We start from the raw sequence: 23,263 nt of genomic DNA on the forward strand, positions 1-23,263 counted from the left end.
AACTTTCTAAGCCTAAAGCCTTACTATTTTACCAAAAATCGATCTGTCCTGAAATTGTTTATTTTTCGACAAATATGACTTTTATTCACAAACTAAATTCAATTCTCTTTTTTTGCCATCATTTAGGAGCAAATAAACTTGTTTTTTAGAAGAAAGTATTCCCGAAAAATATTTTACAAATTTGCTAAGCCTATAGCCTTACTTTTCATCAAAAATTGATGCAACTAATCATGCTTTTTTTCTCGAAAAACTCGACTTATATTCCAGGGCTAAATTCAATTCTTGATTATTCTGGTCATTTAGAAGAAAGTAGATTGGTTTTCAGAAGAAAAAAACCATTAAAAATTGACAAACTTTCTAAGCCTAAAGCCTTACTATTTTACCAAAGATCGATCTGTCTTGAAATTGTTTATTTTTCGACAATTATTACTTTTATTCACAAACTAAATTCAGTTATCTGTTTATATCATCATTTAGGAGCAAATAAACTTGTTTTTGAAGAAAGTATTTCCGAAAAATATTTAACAAATTTGCTAAGCCTATAGCCTTACTTTTTCATCAAAAATTGATGCAACTAATCATCCTTTTTTCTCGAAAAACGCGACTTCTATTCCAGGGCTAAATTCAATTCTTTATTATTCTGGTCATTTAGAAAGAAGTAGATTGGTTTTCAGAAGAAAAGAATCATTAAAAATTGACAAACTTTCTAAGCCTAAAGCCTTACTATTTTACCAAAAATCGATCTGTCTTGAAATTGTTTATTTTTCGACAAATATGACTTTTATTCACAAACTAAATTCAGTTATCTGTTTTTACCATCATTTAGGAGAAAATAAACTTGTTTTTAGAAGAAAGTATTCCCGGAAAATATTTAACAAATTTGCTAAGCTTATAGCCTTACATTTTCATCAAAAATAGACGCGTCAGAAAAAAAAATTTTTCATTAATTAGTTTTTTTTAAGTTTTGTACTTTTTATGTATAATATTTCATAGTGAAATAAGAATTCAGTACTGTTACTACTGAATCAGAACAGTCACTACCAAATCAAAACACATGAATTGATGCTGTCGTATAAAGTTATGAAAAAAGTGATTTTGCTGAATGTAGTACGAAAACACTCTGTACAACAAGTATTTGCGCATAAACTTCATCATTTCGCAGTAGTTCTTATAGGACTCTCACTAGAATTAATTTTAAGAGACTTTCGTTAAAAAATGTGATACGAAAATTATGATTGTGGCAAGGCTGTTGGCTTTGAGCTTGCTAAAAGATCGACCAAGATCTTTCCTTACCAAAGCAAATTTCGAATCTATTTCATCATTTCTAGGGTTGTTTGATGCAGTTTTGAATAGATTTCAAAATATTTTCAAGAAAATTTTTTAGACATTGATTAACCAGTGGCAGAATTTAAACAAAAACGGCGTAAAATTGATACTGAAGATGCTAGTCATTCAAATTCCGATCTTTTATAAACCTATTGTGATAAGAAACCTACATCTAAATTTATTCATCAAATGGGTATACAGTACAGTAATTCTTAGAACAGTTTATTCACAATTTAATCGCTGTAAATACATCTTCTACAAGTCGTTTGTAAAACCAGATATTGCCATTTAGTCTTTTGTTACGAATCCCTGAAAACGAAATGTTAAGTACCATATCAATGATATTCTCAAAACATAGTTTGCAGTTGACACACAGCTAATCACAAGAATGTTATTATATTTCCGTTTTCTAACCGTTTTGTTCTCACGTAACGTTGTTCTAACGTAATTCGTGAAAAGATTATACAATATATATTATGATGATAAAACTTTATCCTATAGTGATCCCATTACCAGATTTTTACGGCAACAAAAATAAAGTAATTTTAAGAAAGATTGATAAGAAAAACACCTGAATAGCCATAACATGGAATCAATGTGTCAATGAATTGTACCTACCCACAACATTATCCACTTTGGGTATGGCACAGATTTCGATTTCGCACGTCATTTTCTTTCCTTCACTGTCCAATGCTTTTACACGAAAAAGGAATCTAGGTATTTAAAGCAAATTTATAGCAACCCATGCGTAGCAGAACTTTATTGAGCACGACGAAGGAGCAAGCTGATTATAAAAAGTGCCCAGCTGACGGCGCATGTTTTCTGTTACTGCTGACAAAAAGATGTCACTTGTTTGCTAGCTTCTTACAATGTCATGGCTGAAGTTTTCAGCGAATTACCCACTTTTTCCAATTTTGAGCGCAAGTTTAAGCGCTTCAAGTATAAACGAATTCAATTGAAGGTCAGAGTCTTGCCAAACCCAAAAAGAAAGGGTAAAAAGTGAGCCTGTGTCAATAGCTCTGCACAAGACAAAAAAGTTCCAATCAAACTATAATCTTCAATATTGATATTAATGTTAAATTATAGGGAAACACTAATAGACCCTGTTAAGGGATAAATTTTAGATGAAAAAGATACAAGACATAAAATACTGAAATATGCTTTATCAGATACAGCATATATACAGAGGAAATATGCCACCAAATGGTAATTACTGACCTTGATCGCAATCCTACTCCAGTTTGCGGCTTCGAAAGCAATTACAATTTCATTGAGCAAAACGATTCAATAAAGTATGCGAAGGATTGTGAAAGCCAGCCATGAAGATCTTAGTTTGAATGTATTTTTTAATATGAAATATGATATGTATATAAATGAGAGAGCAAATGGCATACCTCTTGGGGTTTGTGATGCTTGCTATATCATAATAGGATGGAAGGTTTTCAAGAACTCTTGCCAACTCCTTTCTGACATCTTCTGGGTATTTCGTTGATGTATTTCCCATGTGATAAAATCCCTGGAATGTAATTGCTACATCAAGAGCCGCAGGTTTGCAGCATTCTTGGGCTACAAGTGTCTTTTAGACATGGCGTCTAGTTGCATCTAGTTCCAGAGAACACTTGATCGTATACACACTTTTTTACAAGGATACCTAATTTTTTGCCGAGCCTCAATATTCTCAAAAGTTTTTGATTTTGAGCTTAAGATTATTTTTAATTTATTCTTGCCCAACACAAGGTGTAAATTCGCCTTGAGATCAAAGAAAAACATTAAACTCTTTTTGATGTGTTGCTTCATCATAAATTTCAACAAGAACAGACAGAACAGCAAATGTGATATTAAAATGCAAAACATGTATAAATACGTATATATAGCGTCAAAATGTCAGTTGTTTTGCTTTGGGAGAAAACTCAGATTAAGGAAAAATGTTAGTCTTGATGAAGGTTGAGCCTGGTGTTATTCTTAAATTATTCTTAAATTTTAGCAATTTTTAGCCTCATTTATTCTTAAAGACTTTATTCTTATAAAAAAGTGTGTCTGCACTATTTTCTATAGAGGCACTTTGTACAGAGGCCCAGACACAATATCATTTCATTATGTAATGACCAATTTTATTGTTTTTATTGTGGTTGAATATTGAGATCCTAGAATAATTGATCAAATTTGAAAAAACAGGCAATTTTGTTATGAAATATGAAACATATTAGACTGAACCAGCTGAGTAAGATCAACAAGGGGAAAAGTTGAATTTGTTAATGAATATCAATAGATTTGAAATCCTTTTGTTTTACCTTTACTTTTCTCGGCTTTTCTTCCAGTTTGAAAACAGCTGAAACAAGCTGAAAATGATGCAATGAAAATTAGGTTCAAGGAAAGACAAAATAAATTGGCAAATATCTCAAATGAGCATCCCTTTCACAAAAAGTAAAGAATGAAAAGGTAAGGTTTAAAAGATCAATTAAGTTTGAATGGAACTTTTTAGGTGGATGATATCTCTCTTGCTGAACAGCAACACAGAATTATTTCAAATTTCAGTTTATCATTTAACGCTTTTTACTTGAAACTTCTCACCTCGTTTAAGCGACTTCCTGACCTTGACTTCGAGTCATTAATTGTGATTGATCTTGACTTAGTTAAATCGTTTTGATGATGACGTTCTAGCTCTTGTGAAGTGTGTGTTTGCGGGCTCTCGTTGATAGTCAAGAAAGGAGTCCTGGCACAAAGATGTTATGAAAATAAACGATGGCAAATCTTTAAGATAAACCATCAATGAGAAGGAAATAAATCGTGGAACATAATTATATGTGAATATTTAATAAAGAAAGTATATAAATTTTACTTTTCTGCTTTGTTTCTTTCATGCAATTACATAAACAAGAAACTAAATACACATGAAAACGTTGAGGAAATTGCCACGCAAAACTTCTTGAAAGCATTCGTGCATGCTGAGCATTAGAAGAGCCTAAAGCACTCTTATCATAGAATAAAAACACGTTTTTCCGAGCACAAAGTATGGTGATGGCTAGCATAATTAGTAGAATTCAAGAAAAATTTCAAGATGATCGAGATACGTATAAGAGCAGAATGTGCTTGACTCTTAAGAAATACCTGCTTGGTTCCTGTGAGCTGATTTTCCTCCTTGGTAGGCTCCAGTGGCCTTTTCCTTTCTTCGAACCTAGAGAAAAAAGACTCAATGAGATGCATCATCCAAAATTTGAGTTTATGAGTTTATCCAGAAAGTTTATGAGTTTCCAAAACCTTCTTACTAGCCTCATCAGGATCGCCTCGATTTTGATGAAATCACGTGGTACCTTTAGCTTGTCACTGACAATGAAATCAAGTACTTACCCCAAAACTTTTCTGTTAACATGAATGACACCATTTCAACATTTTTAGAATTTCCAATACGAAGGACAAAAGATGTTTGCGTTTATTCAGCTGTCACGCATACTGATTGGGGTCATTGTCACCAGCCTGCATTGTAGATTAACGAAATAACATACCACTTTTGTACCTACCACTGACTTCTTCAGTATCTAGAAATCGGCCATCTTCTGTGTCTATGCCGTCAATCATTCGAAACAGTCCACGCTGCTCTGTTTTGGATCTTTGTCGTGTCGTTAGATTTGTATTTGACGGCTACACAAAGAGATGTTAAGGCTTAAAAAAGCGACAATTCTAGTCTAAAAGAACGTTTTATGGGGCAGGCTCTATTAGATTTAAATTTTGGCCAACCAAGTTCTTGAACGAAAGTTTTCTCTCCTTGCTGCAAAGCCTAGATGATTGGTAAATTTTTACTTTCGATTAGCTCAATGATGAGGTGTACGAGGAAAAGAAAAGCTTTCAAGTTTGCATACTCAACAGCCAAAAGGCACACTCAAAGATGAAAAGAAATCAAATTCACTCACGCCAAGCAGACGAAGTTGCTCAAGATTCTCCCTACAAAAACCAAATTTCACCATATGTAAAACAAATGACAATTTTCAATCAAAAAAAATTAGCTCCAGCAGAAGTAGTATATTAGTAATCTATAGCTAAATTTTGCTACTTTCTAAAGAATTAGGTTTGAAAATATCAATAGATAGAGGCAATTAAAGACATTTGAAGCTTTGATGAAATAATATAAACGAAAAAAATGAATGAGATTTAAAATCTTCCACAGCCGTTAAACATTTAACTATGAAAGAGAAAGTAATGCAATAAACCATTGTTTGGTATCAAATCAATTTTCTTGCCCACACATACGTGCTTAGTCCGTAAATAAGTTGAAATTTTCGAACATCGTCTTCCTTTTTTTTGGACAATATTAGGTAATGCGCCATTGTGTTGTCATACTCTTTCTGAAAAGGAAGCAAAAATAAATATATTTACGAAACTTTATCAATAAACTATAAAGCATCAGACAATATTATTCTCTACTACCATGTTATCTCTACCTTTTCAATAATTTTGGTTACATTTTCCAAACTGATACCAAGTGCAGTTGCCACCTGCTCTGCCAGCTTCTCATCGACCGATGACACCTAGAATTAAAGCAAAATAATGCTGTAACCTTGCAAAAACTAGAATTCCAACAAGAAGGAATATTACTGAAAATTCCTGGCAAATCTTATTATTTAAGGAGAGCTATAGCCCCCGGCTCCCACGCCACTGTTCCACGATTAATGGAAGAAGTCTATTGATAAAATAAGAAAGCCTTTTAAGGATAAAGATAATTTTCGATAAGGATAATTACAATTATATACTCAAAGTATACTGCTTTACTGTATTTTATTTGAGTTTGGATAACTAAATTATTGGCACCTGCGATTTTCACGGATACCATTCCATGAAATTAAAAGGCATTGCATGAATTTCAAAAATGACAAAGAAAGCGCTGTTGTTCCTTTGGTCTTACTTTGCCAGTGATATGATTGAAAATGTTAACCAAGTTTTCAAAGTGGGACTCTTTGTAACTTTGTACAGCGCAAGTTTGCACACGTTAACGATGTACAAGCAAAAAGAAACGTACTGGTAGGCTACTTTCTGACGTCACTCGTTCCAGCTCCTTTCCATTTGTAACCCAGTCGTCTTCGAGCAGCTCAGGTACTGTTATCCTCTTTTTTGGGTTTACCTGCAAAGATCCAAGAAAAATCAACATTGCAAAGTACTTTTATCTTGGACATGTCAAAGAAACTCCCAAACACATGCCAGGGTACAATGCATCTACGAATAGTTTAAAATCCACAAGGTACCTAATTTGAAGTTTGGGAGTATGTCATTATATACAGAGAAATCGATATCCGGCGGTTGAAAAAACTAAATATCATCCACCATTGACTTAGTCGTACGATGAAAAATTAATCCAAGATTCTATTCTTTCTAGCAAATTCCCCTAGCATTTGCCCTTTCAACTTTTAAAGTTATGTCATCAAACGCTCTAGCACTTATCTTTTCTGACGTCATCATGCTGGTGATATTTCTAATGACATCTTTACAAAAAGAAGCTTTTTAAAAAAGGCATTCACAATTCTTAGAAAGCCGAAAGTCTCTAAGTGGATGGAGAAGTCCGTAGGAAAAATTTTAACATACTCCCTATGAACGTCATACCTCAAGCATTTTGCTGATCAGCTTAGCGCTGCCTAAAAAATCATAGATAGAAATACCCTTTTAAGATGTGTACAAGAAAATAAAAAAACTTTCTCAAACACTTTGCAAAACACATTGGTGAATTGCAAAAAAAATCGTTTTATTCGGGAATAGTGATTGAAAATAAGAAAGCATTCTTAAATTCTAAAACAAAAATGTTTATAAGAAGTATTCTGCTCATAACTGCATCTGTAAACTCCATAAATCATTGTGCTCTATTAAAGCACAAAAGTTACCATTGCAAAAAACGTGCGATCATCATAATGACTCGTTAGGACACCAATAATTTTCTGATCAAATGTTTTTATTCTAAAAATAGCGGGCCAAAGAGGTGATCAATAGCAAAGTTTGCAATGAAAGACAGAAGCTCTTACCTTTGCTTAGATGCTTTGGTTTGAAGTATTCTCCTTTCTTTCTTTGAAAGAAATAAAGTCTTATATATTATAGAAACAAAAGACTTGCAACAGCAACATAATTTCTATTGTGCTCATGACAATGCTAAAACTCTAATCACAAAGTTTTTTGTAAAAAGGAGGGCCTAAATTTACCCCTTTTACGGTAACTTTTTAATGGTCAATCGAGGATTGGCATTGGACCAATGATTATGCCAATGATAACCTAAAACAGATGAGAAGAAAGAAGGTACAGTTTTTGTTGGATAAGAAAATTTAATGGGGCATGCCGCCTGCACCTTCTGAGGCTCTGCCACATAGCTTCTAAAAGCAGAGGTAAACTTAATGTTTTAAGGTGAAGTTCACAATAGCTTGAGTTCTGTCCCTCTTTCAGCGTTAACAATTACAAGTCACCTTGATTTCCTCGTACAGCTCTTCTGTTGTATCTTCATCAAAAGGCAATCGACCGCAAAGAATGGCGTACAGTGCAACTCCAAGGCTCCAAACGTCAGTCTACAGAAAAACCCATATTCTGAAAATCTAAGAATCTGCCCTTAAAAGAGCAATCACATTTTCTTTAGAATCTTCCTGGTATTATGATTCAGCTTTCATCAGACTTATCAATTTTTGAAAACATATTTACTTTGATAGCTTTACCACACATCTCTCTTGAATTTACAATATCAGTGAAGATCTATAAATTATATCCTACCATTTTTAGTTGTTTGAAATAATATAATACATAATTTTCCTACCTGTATTTAAGAAATAAATATGCGGGTAAATTTGTTATCGACGATAACGACCAAAAGAGTCGAACAAACCTGGTTTCCGTAATAAAGCTCTCCAGATACTAGCTCTAAAAATGAAGCATTCAGATATGGTAGAAAAAGATATAGTATGAAATCTATTCTCCATAACATTTCAACCATTTGTGTAAATCTGATCTATAGTTAATGTCAAATATTTTTGAACTCGGCTACAGATTACAAATATAAAAACTGCAACATTTATGTTCTGAAATTCTGTCATTACTTTTAATATTATTATTGCAACAAAAGACATTATCTTTTTCATAAATCCAAAACAATTTTTCCACCTTATATTATTACAGCTAATAGGGAAAAGATTTACTGTTTTCCCGGCATAGAAGGGGGGGAGAAAGTAATTGAATTCACCGACAGAAACAAAGATGAGTAAAGAAACAGAAAATGCTACCCCTGTCTTTTCTTACATATCGGTGGTTTTATTGAAAAGCATTAAGATTATGCCAGGCAAAGATGGCAAAAACAGGTATGCAATTTCTCAACAAAATCTTATTAGATAGGATATTAGATTATTATTTCTTAAAGGTATTGGCTGTTCGAAGAGGACTTACCAGGAGCTGCATAAGCTGGTGAGCCAACCCTTGTCAAAAGTGGTACCCCTAGACCACTTACTGGTTTCACAGACAGACCAAAGTCGATCATCTTAATTGACTTTTATAAAAAAAAAAGATGAACGTCTAGTCAGGAATTCAGGCAATTAACTTCAATTTGTGATACAAAGTGATCTCCGCTTTCAAAATACTGTCATAAATGATGTGTCCTAGCGCTGCTCTTCATCTAAAGTTTCTTCTTGAATCTTAAAAAAATGCTTTAGAATTTATACACCACTGTATTTTATATGATTTCAGTGGTTCTAAACTGGATGAGAGATAGAAACAAACCTTTTCGTTATTCAACAACATATTCTCCTAAAAATTAAAAAGAAAGGAAGGTGAATAAAATTTATGTGTGCAAGCATTGGGTGTAATGAAAAAAAAATGAAATAACGTTTTATAAAAATAATCCTCGAACTTAATGTACATTGGAAGCAAACAAAGCAAGTGTAAGATTTGAATAGCCTTTCAATATATCCAGTAATAATGACAATAGTAAATGTATTTTCAACTTGAAACCCATGTTTCCTAGGAACACAGATAACTAAGAAAAGCTGGAGGTCAAGGAAGTTGTAGATAGCTTATGCCGAACTAAAATTTAGCCCAGGTTTTCTCATATCTGATTATATTAGAATCTCTACTCGTACCGCTAGATTTTAGGTCAGGTTGCGTCTATCTCAAATGAAAAGTCTATTAAAAGCATTTTAATCTTCAACAGGTAGAGATTCTACCACTTGAATAAAATAGAGAAATATTCTTTTTTCATAGTGCTGAGCCCCTTTGACCCCTACCAATACAATGAGTTTGATTTGAATGTTATATGGTCGCCGCTGAAAATGGTCTCTGACAGGCATAGGCTGGCAGACCTGAACTTGAATAAGCGAAATTAAATGCCAGAGGAAAGAAGTCTTGAGCAATATTATTGATAACTTATAGAGACGATTGAATCAAAAGGGCCTGTTTCAAACATGAAGATCCCATTCTTCCTTCTAAGAACGTATGGATGATATGAGACATTGAAGACACACCAAACGGATTTTTATGCTCTCTGGTCTATTAAAATTAAAGGATGATTGAAACTTTTTCAACCTATACAATTTATGCAACAAAACCTATTCGAAAATTTAATATAAATTTTAACAAAGAATGACCGACCAGTGCAATACCTTAAAGGTAATCGACAGATACTTAAATGGTTTAAGCTATCTGTCAATCGCCTATTAACCAATCAACAAACGTTTTAGTAGCAATACGCTTACTGATTGGCCAATTTTGATTGACAGATTGCCATTTTAGTATCTATCGATTGACAATGTTTTGAAAGTGTCAATTCAAATTCGACTTACTGGCTTGATATCTCTATGGGCAATGCCATGCTCGTGAGTAAATGCAACTGCTGACAAAATTTGTCGAAAGAGAATCCGTGCTTCGCTTTCCTAGAAAAAAAGCAACTGGTGTAGCAGTTTGATGCAGTATAAGATAAAATAAATCTAAAATGCCACCTCTAAAGAGCATTAAGATTTTTGTTTAAAATTCAAAATTTATGAATGCCTTTTTTATGCAAAAATTATCAAGTCTTGACAAATAACATAAAAAAGATGATAATAGTTTTTGAAACCCTAAGCCATGTTGCAAACAGCAAGTAGAACATTTTATCCCTCCGATTTGATTGATAGAATTTTATGTTGAACCTTGTTTATTATTGTTGGACTTTTATACGTGGAAGGAAATCTTCAAAGTTTTTAAAGGTTTCAAAGTCTCTGTGCTATTGTAAAAGGATTGAAAAAACAATTGAAAACAATAATTACCGGTAGCTTTTTCTTTGAAACGATGTAATCAAACAACTCTCCGCCAGGGCAATGCTATAAAAAATGAGACGTTATCGTACTTGCCACTTCTAGACGTTAAACTTCCGTTCAAGTTTTTAGAACTGAAATTCTTTTAGGATTGCAGTAAATACAATAAAAACCTAGGCCAAGGGTCCAGAAAAATGCCCATTTTTCACTCGGACTATTTCTTGAAACTCTTAAAATCTGCCACATAAGAGCAAAATTTAAAGCATGGTTTGGGTATGGTGGTTTATTTTATTTGTTTCAAATTGGCGTACCTCGAGATTTTTTACCATTATCAGCAAATTGATTGCAAAGGTCTGGATGGCACCTTGCGAATTTTATCTTGGTTTTATCAGATAAAGGTTGACAAAATTCAAAGTTGACAGTATCACTGTGAAATTTCAAGATGTGAATTTGTTGGGTTTCTTTTAAACATATCAGCTGTGCTTCAGGCATCATCCTACAAGGAGAGTAACTGACAAATGCACCTCAGGGCAAATGCACCTCAGGGCGAAAGCCTACCTCCATCACCAATGAAATGTACCCATCACTTTCAACAACTTGATATAGCTGGCATATGTTTTGGTGCACGAGAATTTTTAGAGCATCTACTTCGCACTTAAATCGATGAAGGTTGTTCTGAAAAAAAACGCGAATTATAACTACTCCGAAACGCAAGGTGTCACAAGAAACCGTTTGTATCAGTAAGTGAGCAGGACTCAGGATTAAGCCTTAGATATGTATGCTCAATTGAAAATATTTGTCACATACGAGTCTTAAATGTGACAGAGTATTTCTAGCATAATTTTAAAAGCATCTTTTGAATGCCAATAACAACAAATTTGAGATGGTATGGGCGCACATGTTGGGCTGCTATTCAAGCTAGGCTATTTCGAGATAACAGAGCTAGGCTATTTCGAAAATTCTAGATAAGAGAGAAATTAAAAAATCACAGAGCATATTGACATCTCGGGGGGTGGGGGCTACTAACCCTGATTTTGGACCGAGACGTGTCATTTTGATTAATTATTTGGACACATAATTCCGCACATGTCTGAAAAAATGTGACCCATAAATCCGCAAACATGACGGAAACTTTACTCATAATTTCGAGGAAGCAAATTAAATTTTAATGGCACACCAAAACCACCAAACAACTTTTGCATGTCTTTTGCCTCAAAATCTTAATAATACACATATTTTATACTTTCATTTCTTACTGGGCATCTCCATAACTTTGGAATAGTTTCCCAAAATGGTGCCCATAATTCTGCATGCTTCTTTCAATGGGGCCCATAGCTCCGCACATATTTCAAAAATTGTTATCGATAATTCCGGACTTTTCAGAAAAAAGGTACCCCTAAGTAATGACACGTCCCTGTACCTTCAAACATGTTAAGGTACCCCCCCCCAAAAAAAATTGACATAAAGGACACCTTCTAGAAAGCGCAGGAGTAAATACATATCATTTGGTGTAAGACTTATCTTCTTGGGATACTAATGCTTGCTTGCAGAAGATTGAGTAATATATTCTCAAGCAGTTACTGATCAGTTTGTCAATGATTGAAACCATATCGAAAGAAGGCTTTTTAGATAGGCAGGGGAAAACAGTAATCAAACCTTTTTCTTCAATTTCTCTTTGCTCATAACTTTGACAGCCACCTGGAATAAGATAACATTGCTGAATATCATGGGGAGCGATCGATTATCTTCAGGAAAATAAGTTTATAATGCAACATGAGGCAGATTAAAGGAAGCATCAGCCCTCCTGTTTAACTTGCCCGAAAACGATGTCATATCGTAAGACTTACTGGCTTTTTCTAATTGATGATTTTGGCAAACTTTGAACTAATCTTTTATCTTATTTATACGAACAACCGCTGTGAAAATGTTTTATTGGCAAGAAATGGAGCAGACGGACTTGATTGCTGTGAATAAATGACCACAGGAAATAATTCAGGTTCACAAAACTTTTGTCAACGGACAGTAAACTTCAAAAAAATGTTCGTACTTCAGTCTTGATCTATTTTCCAAACTTTTAAACACTTCGAGCATTTCAATTTTTTCGGACACTATTTACGCTCCAAACACGCCAGTTTTGTATACAAATTTTATGACCCTGTCGATAGATTTTTGACATGTTCATAAAATTCGTTAAAGCAAGCGGGTTAGAAAGTACCTACCATTTCTTGTGTCCCGCGGTGCTCAGCAAGAAGAACTTTGGAAAATGCACCTAAAGAAAATCAAATGTGACAAATTTATGCTGATTCATATGCAGTAGAGGAGTTACAGATTTCGTGTTTCATTGAATGCCATCTTTTTAAGAGACAATCATCGAGGTCATCGAGTTTTTCAATCACTGACGGATAATGACCTGCCAAAAGTTAGGCGATAGCTTTCGGAATTGAAGTTCTGCAGTGCTAGAGGCTTATTTTGCTATATATATTTCTATGATTGATACTCAAGCCGATGTTCGCGCGATTTGCGTAGGAATTAGTTGATTCGGATCTGCAGAAGAACGCTCACAACGAATCAAGGCTGTGTCCTGTAGTTGACGGACACCAAAGTGAGGTCCCAAGGAAGGTCCCACGGGAGGCAATTGGGGGCTTAAGCTTTGCCTCCGATGCTTTTCGCAAACTGCAAATACCGATTGGCAACATATATGGATAACATTCCTTGATAAACATTCTCCGACTTGAAAAGAGAGACTTTTTTATCAAATTCGGGATACTGATCATTCCGATCTGACCGAAGACAATTCAATTATTTTTTAATCCTTCGTTTTAGCAAATATGTCCTAACAATCCTTCTAGGTTCTTATTTGAAATGGGGGCATGGAGCAAGCCTGTTGTCAACAACTAAAGCAGTGTCCAACGGTCAAGGCTTTCGAATGGAAAGGAAAATAATGTATAATGATGAAAATTAATACCCCTTTATCAAGCCAAAATAAGCTGATATTTTTGTCAGAGATAGCAATCTTTCGGTTTCTGACTTACGTCAATAATGAATGGCCAAATTTCTACCAGTTTTTATTGGAGCAAATAATATCAAATCTTTGACTAAATTTAGAACAAATTTTCTTCGAAATAAACCAAGGTAGAGCGGGGGAAAATGCATTTTTAAGATTATGAAAACTACACTCGAGTCAGTAGTGAAATCGTTAGTTAGAAAAGCCTTGCTGAACCTAGAGAAAGTCCCACATATTACAAGTTTGCTTCTATTTATGGTTGAGTAATAAGAGTGAAGCTGGATGTCCATTGCATCTGGTCCTTTATCAGGAGCATCAAGCTACAAGAAAATCGAACTGCATTTCCCAGCCCGAAATGCTTTCAGGAAAAATGTTGCTTATTACTTCCCCCCATCCCTTGTTAATCTTTTTTGTCAATAATCCTAGTATTCTGTTTCAACACCCTTTTGATCTGAATCCCAGATTTGATAAAAAACATATATTTGCCGTCCAAAACGAAAACCCAGCGATCTGTTTGGAGACAGCCTGGTGAGAGAATTTGATGCTTGATTCCGGGTAGATTACTAAAAAATAAAGGGATGGAAAGCAAATGCATCTGTGCTTTCAAGAAAACATCATCTAGTAGTTCTAACAAATAACTTGGCGCAATTTGGCGCATCATTTCAAACATTGTTGAGAAACAGAAATAGTAGTCGACTGCTTGTTTTGAACAGAAACTGCACGACTGGAACAAAACTTGATTGTGACGTATTTACGAAGGGACCAGACTTACAACTTTGCACTGGTAGAGAAAAATATTTAACAAGCAGTTGTGAATCTACTAGTGGTTTGAGAGTAGGGGATTGCTAATAGATGCTGAACTCCCAGTACTGTGTCACATTGTTGCCCTCCCGGTACTGTGTCTATCATCACAAATATGTTTATAAACATACCTGATCCAAGTTTCGTGTACTTATTTTCGTAAAATTCATCAAGCTCTTCAGGGAAATAAATTTCTTCGTCCTCATCTTCCTCTGACCTCAGAGACATTTTGACTCTTTTCTCACTGGGCGTTTGAATTGTACCCAGGATTTATTGCTGAACCAATTTCCGCGTGGACATCATCTTCGAAGAAAGGCAACGTTGACACAACACTATTGACATGTGAACTGATGACTCTACTTCCGCTAGTACAACAACACGCCAGTGAGAGGGATTTCGTTTTCGATTTGTGTGGCCACCATCAATGAGTGTCCAGGAAAGGATGGCGTTACTGGTGGCCAAAGGGGCAAACAAGGGGCAAACAAGGGGGTTTGTGGTCAAAAATCCTATTAGTTAGCCTCTAGCGTCGTCTCGTCTCTTCAGCAGGCCAAGTCCGCAACTGCACTTGTAAATAAAACGTTAGCAATGAATGCAAAATATTTAGTTCGAGGTTAATGTATGAATGAAGAGCAGAACGTATGAATGTTTTTCTTGAAAATACCAGAACTTGAATAAAATTGTGCATTATTTCATGCGATCTATTGTGCTACCGCTACAACTTGAAAGGGCTCTTCTCAGAGACCGCGCACCAGCTAAATGTGGGAGGGCTGAAAAAAGCATGACCGAAAATTGTTTTGCGGCCATGCTCTCTAAAACGCCGGAAAACTCCCCTTTTAGAAAATACTGGCTCATCTCTACTGGGGTTTAATAAACAGTCTGTTTCAGAGAAGATATCAATAGCTATAGAATAGATAAAATTAGCTTGGGGTCCCCAAGTTGGAGATAATCAAACATCAAGAAAAACACCTAGAAAATGAACAAAAAGGGTTCCCAGCCAAGAAGAACTGCTTCTACTTAGGAGTATACTATTCAATATTGCGTAAACTTTCCAAAAAGTTTTCCAACATATATTAATTATCGCAAAAAAGTGGAGGGGCTGTAGCCCCTGCTAGCTCAATGGCTGCGCGGTGCCTGGCTCTTCTTCCTTTTGAAATGGATCGTATTATGCTCCGCGATACCTGTCCAATGTAACATTATATTTTTCTTTGTAATATTTTGCCTTTCACAGGCGATGTCTCCTCGATGAGCGAAATATTTCATTGGTACTTACTTTCAGCTGAGGAACGCATGGTGAAGCGGCTATTGATGTTACCATGAGGGGCGAGGTAAAACAGATCTTGAGAACGACATCTCTCCTGCCTCACGTATTCAACAAGTTCGTACTACAGAAAAGCCAAAAATAAACAATCAAGTTTTTTGCTAGCCAAAGACAAACACAATTTTAATGGATGGCTGCCAAAAGCCTGGATGATTTCATAACGTGAAATTATCGCAATGAATTCAACTTTGGTGACAGAAGACCATTACGATATTAAGAAGTTTGATATCAAAAGTGAAACAGAAAGTCATTTATTTTTGGAAATTCGTGGCTTAAGTGGTTTTATATGAATATGGAAGTTCTTAATCCAATAAAAATACAAGTTCGAACTCTAAAGAAGGAAAGCTAGGGACAGCGTAGAAAGGACCAAGAAAATTGAGTGTTCTTTATCCCACTCTCCTTTTCGCCACAGACACCTGGATACTGCAATATAACTCATTTGCTTTTTTTCTATCTCTAAAATGATTGATAACTTTAAATGGTTGAAAATGTTGATATTTGATGCTTCTATATTCTTTGGTCTCAAAAAATAAAATATACTCAGGTCAAGTCAGGGGAAAAGGCATTTGCAACATGTATTTTGAGGTAGTTCAAAAATCACCCCTCCTTTCTGGTTAAATCAAAGTCAACACCCATCTTTCTGTACATAAAAATACAAGGCGGATTAAACCACCTTGTACTCCTTTACGAAGGGAGTATAATAAGCAGATAAATGTTTTGGTATCATACGGGTTAAGCTTTTCCGTGAGCTGAGCCCCACGATAATGGAACTGTTACATGTTACTCTAGACTTTGCTGTTGTACCTTGACCAGCGAACTCGCAAAAATATATCCAAGGCCCAAGGTGAGATCTGCTTATGTTCTCAATGAAATTCAAGACCTTTGTTCTCAACAATGCTGAAAGCAAAAAATGTTTTTCTGATTCTTTTTTGACACAGACTTTCCAGCCAGTTATAGTACTTAATCAATTTAATTCATGCAACCGTATATAGATCCTGAAAGCTATTGGCTGGATATCCTCAAACGTAGTATTTACCTTATAACAATTATTTGAACTCTGAAACAATTAATTAGCAAGCTGTACATTGCTCAACGAAGCATTTACAGCTTAGAGGACCTCTATAATCAACTGCATTGTCTAATGACTCAACATTCATTTGTTATTCAGTAACCCTGTTCTGAATCAGATACAAGTGATTTCAGTTGGTTAAACACGTGAATTGTTGATCCATTCATGTGCAGCCGAGAGCAGGTTTCTATTCATGGAAGCTTTCACAGATTTAATTTTGTTTAAGCAAACTTAGGCCTGGGCACAAATTTTCCCTAAAGGTCGTTTCCAATTTCACATTGCATATTAAAAGTTGATCTTTTCACAAGTAATTGTAATTCAAGGTTTCATCCATGCAGGAATCAGGGACTAGGCAACACAGAGCTCAGCAATGGTGATGCTCATCGCAAATCACAGAAAGAAGTGGCTCGTGCTCTTGGTAATCTTTGCATTAGCCACGGTATATGCAGATCTTGACCTTAGCAGATACGAAAGAGATCTAAGCGCTGCAAATGAACATGGATCCGATCAAGATGTTGATATTTTCATCGCAGAAATTCTCCCGGAAGGAGCACAAAACTTGGAGCAGATGTTTAGACCACTTGCCAGGTATAAAAAAGCAGTCATAGACGCTCAGATTGAGCCGGTAGAAGAAGCACAAAATACAAAAAACAGCGACTCTGAGTTTCTTGTTCCGTCTGCGCACAACAGAAATACATTGACAGCATACAGCAGTCTCGAATCTACAACCCAAACGCCTACGAGCAGTACGTTTTACCGTATAAAACCATTGACCATGTATGAAGAGCAAACGAAATCGAGTTCAAGCGTAATTCATTCTGAACAACCAACTTTTTCAACAGATAAAACAGAGCGAGGTGAAGGAATCATGAATGCTTCAGACGATGCTGAACCTTCAAATGACCAATGGAGCAAAGATGGAAGTGGAAGTGGTACTGCTGGAGACGAGGATAGTAGTGGAGACAAAACAGTGGATACTATTGCTCCTTTAACGACTACTAGCGGAGCCAGTAAAGCTGTTCAGAATAATGGAAATATTTCGTCAAATAGTTTCAATGATTCAAAGAATATGGCCTATTCTCATAACGTAATTGATTTTTCAGAGGCTTATAATAATAGCGCGAATTCTGCACCAATTTATAACATGAAAATAAATCTAGAGTATCGACCAGCGGATGAAGATAGACATGAACCAGCTAAAAATGTAACTGTTCAAGCAATAGGGAAAAATGATCCACTGGATCAGGAAACAGATCAAACTACTGATTACAAAGGCAACACGTATACATCAACTGCTAATCCACATATCTACAATGCGAGATTTAATTATACACATCTTTACCAGACCGTTCAAAGGCAAGAACCAAAAGCTGGAAAGGACACTAAAATCGGAGAGCAAGTGAGCACAACTGAGCAGTTGAGCACCAGTATGCATATAAACTCTACTGAACACGTAGGTACCAGTGAGCATATGAGCACTAATGAACAATCAGTAAACAGCTCATTAAATGCGGCAGTGAAACAAGGTGCGGGTATTTATACTGAGATTGGCTCTGGTGGTGATGATCCTGCAAATGAGGCTGAAGAAGACTCAGAGATTTCAGGTGAAAAAGAGGCAAACGATGAAAATAAACCCGAGAGACAGCATAAGTCAATTCAGCTTGGAACTAATTCAAGCAATTCAAATATGGAGAATGACGAAGCAGTAAGTTCAGTTTTTGGAAAGATGTCATTGGATAAAAACAACAAGATTCATCGCCTGAATATATTAAAGCCTAATGCAAACTCATTTGAAGAAGATCAAAAGAAAGATAATTATGCAAATGAATATACATCTGATGGTTTAAGGGCGATTAAACGACCGGAGAATACGACAAGGAGCATTGTTGGAATCAATTCTTTGCAAACGCCAAATGTGCAACAGGAAAATTTTCCAGTTAATCACGATGTGGACGACCAAAAAGAAAGCGACAACAAAGATCAAACTCAATTAGATCAAACATTCAAGAGTAATCCCAGGGCAGATACAGTGCTGCACTCTTCTGTAGATAATCTCTCCAATGCAAGTAATGTTGATCTCCAGTTGAAAAAGAGTAATAGCACTGTCTATAAAACAACAGACGTAAATTCGAATTTCGGGGATTTACAGCATAATAATCGAGAAATGTCAAGTGGTGCAGTTACTGACCATACAGGTTTTGCATCCAGCTTTCAAGGTATGAGTAAAGATCTGCCAAAAGAAAACATAACATCTGTCTCTACGACAAGCTTTAAGTCAGGACTGGACAATAAATCAGGGCTATATACTGGCCTAGAGTCTGAAATGAAACAGAATGAAAAACCAATATCAAACAGTTCAATAGAATCAAAAAATAGCCAGGGTGCTAAACTAACTAAAGAAGAAGCTGTGAGAAAAATATTTATGTCAAGCTATGAAGTAAATGAAGAGTTGGAAAATGCAGAGGTTGAGAACCCAGGGTCTGGGGAGAGAGAAGAAGGCGAAGCAACTACTTATGACAAAAATGTGGCAGGCAAATCTAAAAATAGCTTTCTAATGACAACTGTGGAAGATGATATAAATAATGTGAAGGATAACTCACTCGTTGACGGACAACATGATTCAGCGAACACAGAAGCTAGAAAACATTTCGAAAAAGTTTCTGATGCAACATTTACAGACAAAGGGTCATTGCATTCGGATTCTAGAAAATCGCACCTCACAAAAAAATTTTTACCTGACAAAAATGGACTATTAGCTCAAAACCAAGAGGTTAACAAAATACTGCCTCACAGAAGACAGGAAAATTCCTCAAGAACTGGAAAAAGTCGCCATAATGCAGAGAAAAGTGATAGCGAAAGGAAAAGAAGCAATTCGAGACTTAAGGTACAGAAGAGAAAAAAAAGGAAGAAGAGTGGAAGGAATTTTATAATAGCAATGATGAGCGAGAAAGCAAGAGAACTTTACAAAACACTAATACATGATACGTCTAAGGCTTTGATGGCAAGAAAACGCCATGAAGAGAGAAGAAGGCATCATATGAGGTATACAAAACCAGGCATATATCCTGAAAAAAAAGCAAAAGGAAAGTTGCAAGTCATCAGGCCAGATAATCGAGCTAATGTGAAAGGTCCCATTGGCCTGAAGAACTTGGCAACAAACATCTTGAGTACAATGGTGGCCAATGATCACAAGCTTTTGCAACAGGCAGCGACTAAAACTGTTGAGGTTGGCGAAATAAAAGACCTTACCAAATCAAAACAGAATTCATTGGTAGAAAAACTAGCAGAGTTGAAACTGAGCACCAAAAAGGCAAAAGAGATACCCTTGCCACTGAGAGAAAATGAGGAAGATACAAGCTTAGACAGTGATGCCATGGAGAATGAGAATCCAGGAAAAACTGTGCTTCAAAAGCAAACCAAAGTTGGTCTGGGTAATAATGTAAACTTAGACAATCTCGATGGAGTTAAACAAGACTATGAATATAAGACGATCGACCAGGAAATAGAAGGCGAACTGGCAACAAATGAAAAGATCGAAAAAGAGAGCATCGGGGCAATGATAGGAAAACTCTCACCAAACGAAGAGAATGCTTCATCTGAGTTAATTATGCAGTCAATGGCAACAGGAAATTCCGCTGCAGCACTGCTGTCATCATATAATTCGGAGGAGAGCCTTGAAAATAAAACAGAACAATATCAGAGCCAGACGAATGGAGTTACAAACATGACAGCAACACCTTTGAAACAAGAAGGCGGAAAGCAAAACATCACTGAGATACAAGCGAAAAATACTAGCTCAACTCGGGTTCCAGAAAACGCAGGTACTTGGCGCAGTGAGAAGGAGAGAATGGCGAAAGCTATGGCGCGATTGCGCGGTCAGTTGAGAAGACATCCCTCGCTATATTTTGCTGGAAATAGCAGTCTATGGAAGAACCATCCAGTAGTGTCTATGAATATTGACGATCTTGTTCACGTGTTTTACGAAGTGAATCACAAGAACTTGATTGATTTGGTGGAACATCCAACTGCACAACCAAAAGGTAATGATATCGCACAAAACAGAAAGATGGGCAAGAACAACATCACAGAAAAAGAAGCAAAACACCGAAATCTAAGGAAGAAATTTCAAAAAGAAGTTCAAGAAAAACCTAGAACGAAAAGGAAGAAAAGAAAACATATGAGAAAAAAGAGTAAAGGTCATAAAAAAAGAAAGCACCATCGCGCAAAAACATTTCTTCCCTTGTCATCAGAAGGAAGCAATGTTCGATGGAAGGATAAGCATAGAAAGAACAGGAAGAAATCAAGGTCGCATGTAAAGAAGACAAATAGGTTACATAAGCATAGATATAAAGCAAAGAATCACAGGCACGTGAATGGAATTGCCAAATTTGGAATAAGTGGTACGCTCAAAATTCAGAGCCCAGCTGAGGAACCAACATTTAAGAACCATATGCCCAATAATGTTAAATATTTCAAAATCGAGAGGGCAGCGAAACAGGGAGCAGTCTGTATTGATGGATCAATCCCGGGCTACTATTTTCGGCAAGGTAACGGAAAAGACCATAACAAATGGATCATTCATTTACACGGTGGAGCCTGGTGCTACGATCCCGAAACGTGCTACCGACGCAGCAAATCTATACTTGGGTCGACGAAGCACTGGTCGGCTGAAAACATAACAAACTTCTTCCAAGGGATCCTCTCCGATAAAAATGAAATCAACCCTTGGTTCAAGAACTGGAATGTCGTAGTTCAGTCATACTGTGACGGAGGCTTCTTTTCTGGGAAAAGAGTAGAGCCTTTAATTTATCGGGGTGCGAAAATGTATTTCAGGGGACGCCAAATCCTAAAAGCAATGATCAAAAGTTTAAAAGGAAGAGGTTTGGAAAAGGCCAGCGATGTTATCTTGAGTGGAACGTCTGCAGGAGGTCTAGCAGTTTTGTTACAGGGTGATTACTTAAAGCACAAACTTCCAAAGACTGCGGCAGTCCGTGGATTAGTTGATGCTGGATTCTTCCTAGATTCACAAGCAGAAGGTAGCGTGGATGTCACAGAAAACCAGTTTAAGGGACTGTACGAAACGCACATGCCTAAACTGAGGACCAAATGTGAGAAAGGAAGAGACAACAGTACAAAATTCAAATGCTTATTGCCTCAAAATATGGTTCAGTATACAAGTTTACCACTGTATTTTGTGAATTCTCTTTACGACCATTGGCAACTTTCAGAGTTGCACCAGTTGCGGTGTATTTACAATAACGAAAAGTGTCAACCGCAACAGCGCGATCGCATTTTAGAGTTTAGAAACGACATGTATAAGAACCTAAAAGAGGCTTTAAAAGACTCTAAACATCACGGTTTGTTTGCAGATTCGTGCATCGGGCACGGGCAAGCGATCGTGGATTACACATGGTCTCGTATTCGAGTCAATAATCAGACTTTAAATGATGCATTTAACGAGTGGGTTAACGACAAGCACGGTGAAAAGAGACACTGGAACGTTGACTGCCACTTTCCATGTAATGGTAGCTGCCCAAAGCCGCTAGTGAAATCCTGTATTAAAAACTTTGAAGGGGCATCGCAGAATCATCGAACGAAGAGATTTACAGAATTATGTTAATGTTTCTTTTCATTTCGTGTATAGTATTAAGACTAGATAATGTGATCGTTGATGTTAGTATCTTCAAAAATCCGTACGGGTTTCTGGTGTTCAGTCTGATTGGCGGTCAGGCGAAAACATACAGGCTGATTGACACCTTAATTGTCGAAAAATCTTACTGGTACTCTCTCTAAAGAATTATTTTATCTACGTTGTGATGTACCAGGATTGATCGTAGTGATACTAAATATGTTGAATTTGAATATAATCCCCGATTTTATTTTTCGTTAGGATCTTTACATTAACATAATGCAACGATATACACTAGCAAACCAGGCTTACTAAATCAAAAAGTAGCCCTTATAGAATGAATTTTGAGCTCATTTAACGGAAGGCTATAAGGCTCGCATAAATGATCTTACTAGACGCTCGAGGATGCTGATTTGGAGTCGATATAACATGCACGGGAAACGATCGCAAATCTGTCGGTATTAATCTGTAAAGCATGCCAAGTATACTTTAGTCAACAAAGATTAACGTCATTATCAACGATTATCGAAGCTCGGCGCTATCTTACATTTGCCTAAAGTTGTAAAGTGAAACAAGCATCAACCTAATATAGATAATTTACGGCTAACATTAAAGACAGCAAGAATCAAATCAAGAATCAAGAAAAATGTTTGATTAAGATGAAGCGCCACTTGTTCAAGAAGCCTTGTGCAAAATAGAAATAAAGATGACATTTTGCAGAAACCCCTAGGCGGTCACTTCTTGAAATTGTCATTTTTGACAGCTTAATCATTTATTTAGAAGCGAAGCTATCAGAATTAATACTCACCGAAGCAATGATTATTGTGTAAGTTTTTTCCATTGTCGCTTTACAAACTCCCCAAATCATCTTTACACAGCT

The 23,263-nt window shown here is 36.1% G+C and overlaps 2 protein-coding genes across 4 annotated transcripts; one reads left to right on the forward strand and one right to left on the reverse strand.

The window, feature by feature from the left end:
• Nucleotides 1-961: 961 nt before the first annotated feature.
• LOC135685951 (maternal embryonic leucine zipper kinase) lies at nucleotides 962-15,740 on the reverse strand. Of its 3 annotated transcripts, none has more exons than XM_065202066.2 (24): nucleotides 15,638-15,740; nucleotides 14,499-14,926; nucleotides 12,782-12,831; nucleotides 12,219-12,260; nucleotides 11,121-11,237; nucleotides 10,575-10,628; nucleotides 10,113-10,202; nucleotides 9,055-9,081; nucleotides 8,725-8,824; nucleotides 8,171-8,205; nucleotides 7,761-7,859; nucleotides 7,329-7,365; nucleotides 6,916-6,947; nucleotides 6,338-6,439; nucleotides 5,763-5,849; nucleotides 5,572-5,666; nucleotides 5,235-5,265; nucleotides 4,830-4,965; nucleotides 4,435-4,501; nucleotides 3,898-4,039; nucleotides 3,618-3,665; nucleotides 2,721-2,842; nucleotides 1,945-2,039; nucleotides 962-1,635 (listed from the first exon to the last, which is right to left on the reverse strand). In XM_065202066.2, exons 2-24 carry the CDS (start codon nucleotides 14,593-14,595, stop codon nucleotides 1,553-1,555), a joined length of 1,788 nt encoding a protein of 595 aa, XP_065058138.2. In that variant the 5' UTR covers nucleotides 14,596-14,926; nucleotides 15,638-15,740; the 3' UTR covers nucleotides 962-1,552. The 3 variants fall into 3 exon arrangements, with proteins under 3 accessions (XP_065058138.2, XP_065058139.2, XP_065058140.2); XM_065202067.2 differs by having other exon boundaries at nucleotides 14,499-14,670; nucleotides 15,638-15,722; XM_065202068.2 differs by lacking the exon at nucleotides 15,638-15,740 and having other exon boundaries at nucleotides 963-1,635; nucleotides 4,845-4,965; nucleotides 14,499-15,574.
• A 1,223-nt stretch (nucleotides 15,741-16,963) lies between these two features.
• LOC135685948 (uncharacterized) lies at nucleotides 16,964-22,958 on the forward strand. The gene has a single exon (XM_065202061.2). It carries the CDS (start codon nucleotides 17,125-17,127, stop codon nucleotides 22,372-22,374), a length of 5,250 nt encoding a protein of 1,749 aa, XP_065058133.2. The 5' UTR covers nucleotides 16,964-17,124; the 3' UTR covers nucleotides 22,375-22,958.
• The last annotated feature ends 305 nt before the right edge of the window (nucleotides 22,959-23,263 follow it).

This window comes from Rhopilema esculentum, chromosome 6 (genome assembly GCF_057945365.1).
Source record: "Rhopilema esculentum isolate cy_ngs chromosome 6, ASM5794536v1, whole genome shotgun sequence".
Taxonomy (NCBI): domain Eukaryota; kingdom Metazoa; phylum Cnidaria; class Scyphozoa; order Rhizostomeae; family Rhizostomatidae; genus Rhopilema; species Rhopilema esculentum.

Bases quoted from the DNA above. Each gene is read 5' to 3' on its own strand.
- LOC135685951 (XM_065202066.2), bottom strand. From the start codon at position 14,595: ATGTCTCTGAGGTCAGAGGAAGATGAGGACGAAGAAATTTATTTCCCT. The intron at 6,440-6,915 runs GTATGACGTTCA...GGATCTTTGCAG, and splicing joins TGATCAGCAAAATGCTTGAG to GTAAACCCAAAAAAGAGGAT. The intron at 2,843-3,617 runs GTAAAACAAAAG...ATTACATTCCAG, and splicing joins AAAAGCCGAGAAAAGTAAAG to GGATTTTATCACATGGGAAA.
- LOC135685948 (XM_065202061.2), top strand. From the start codon at position 17,125: ATGGTGATGCTCATCGCAAATCACAGAAAGAAGTGGCTCGTGCTCTTG.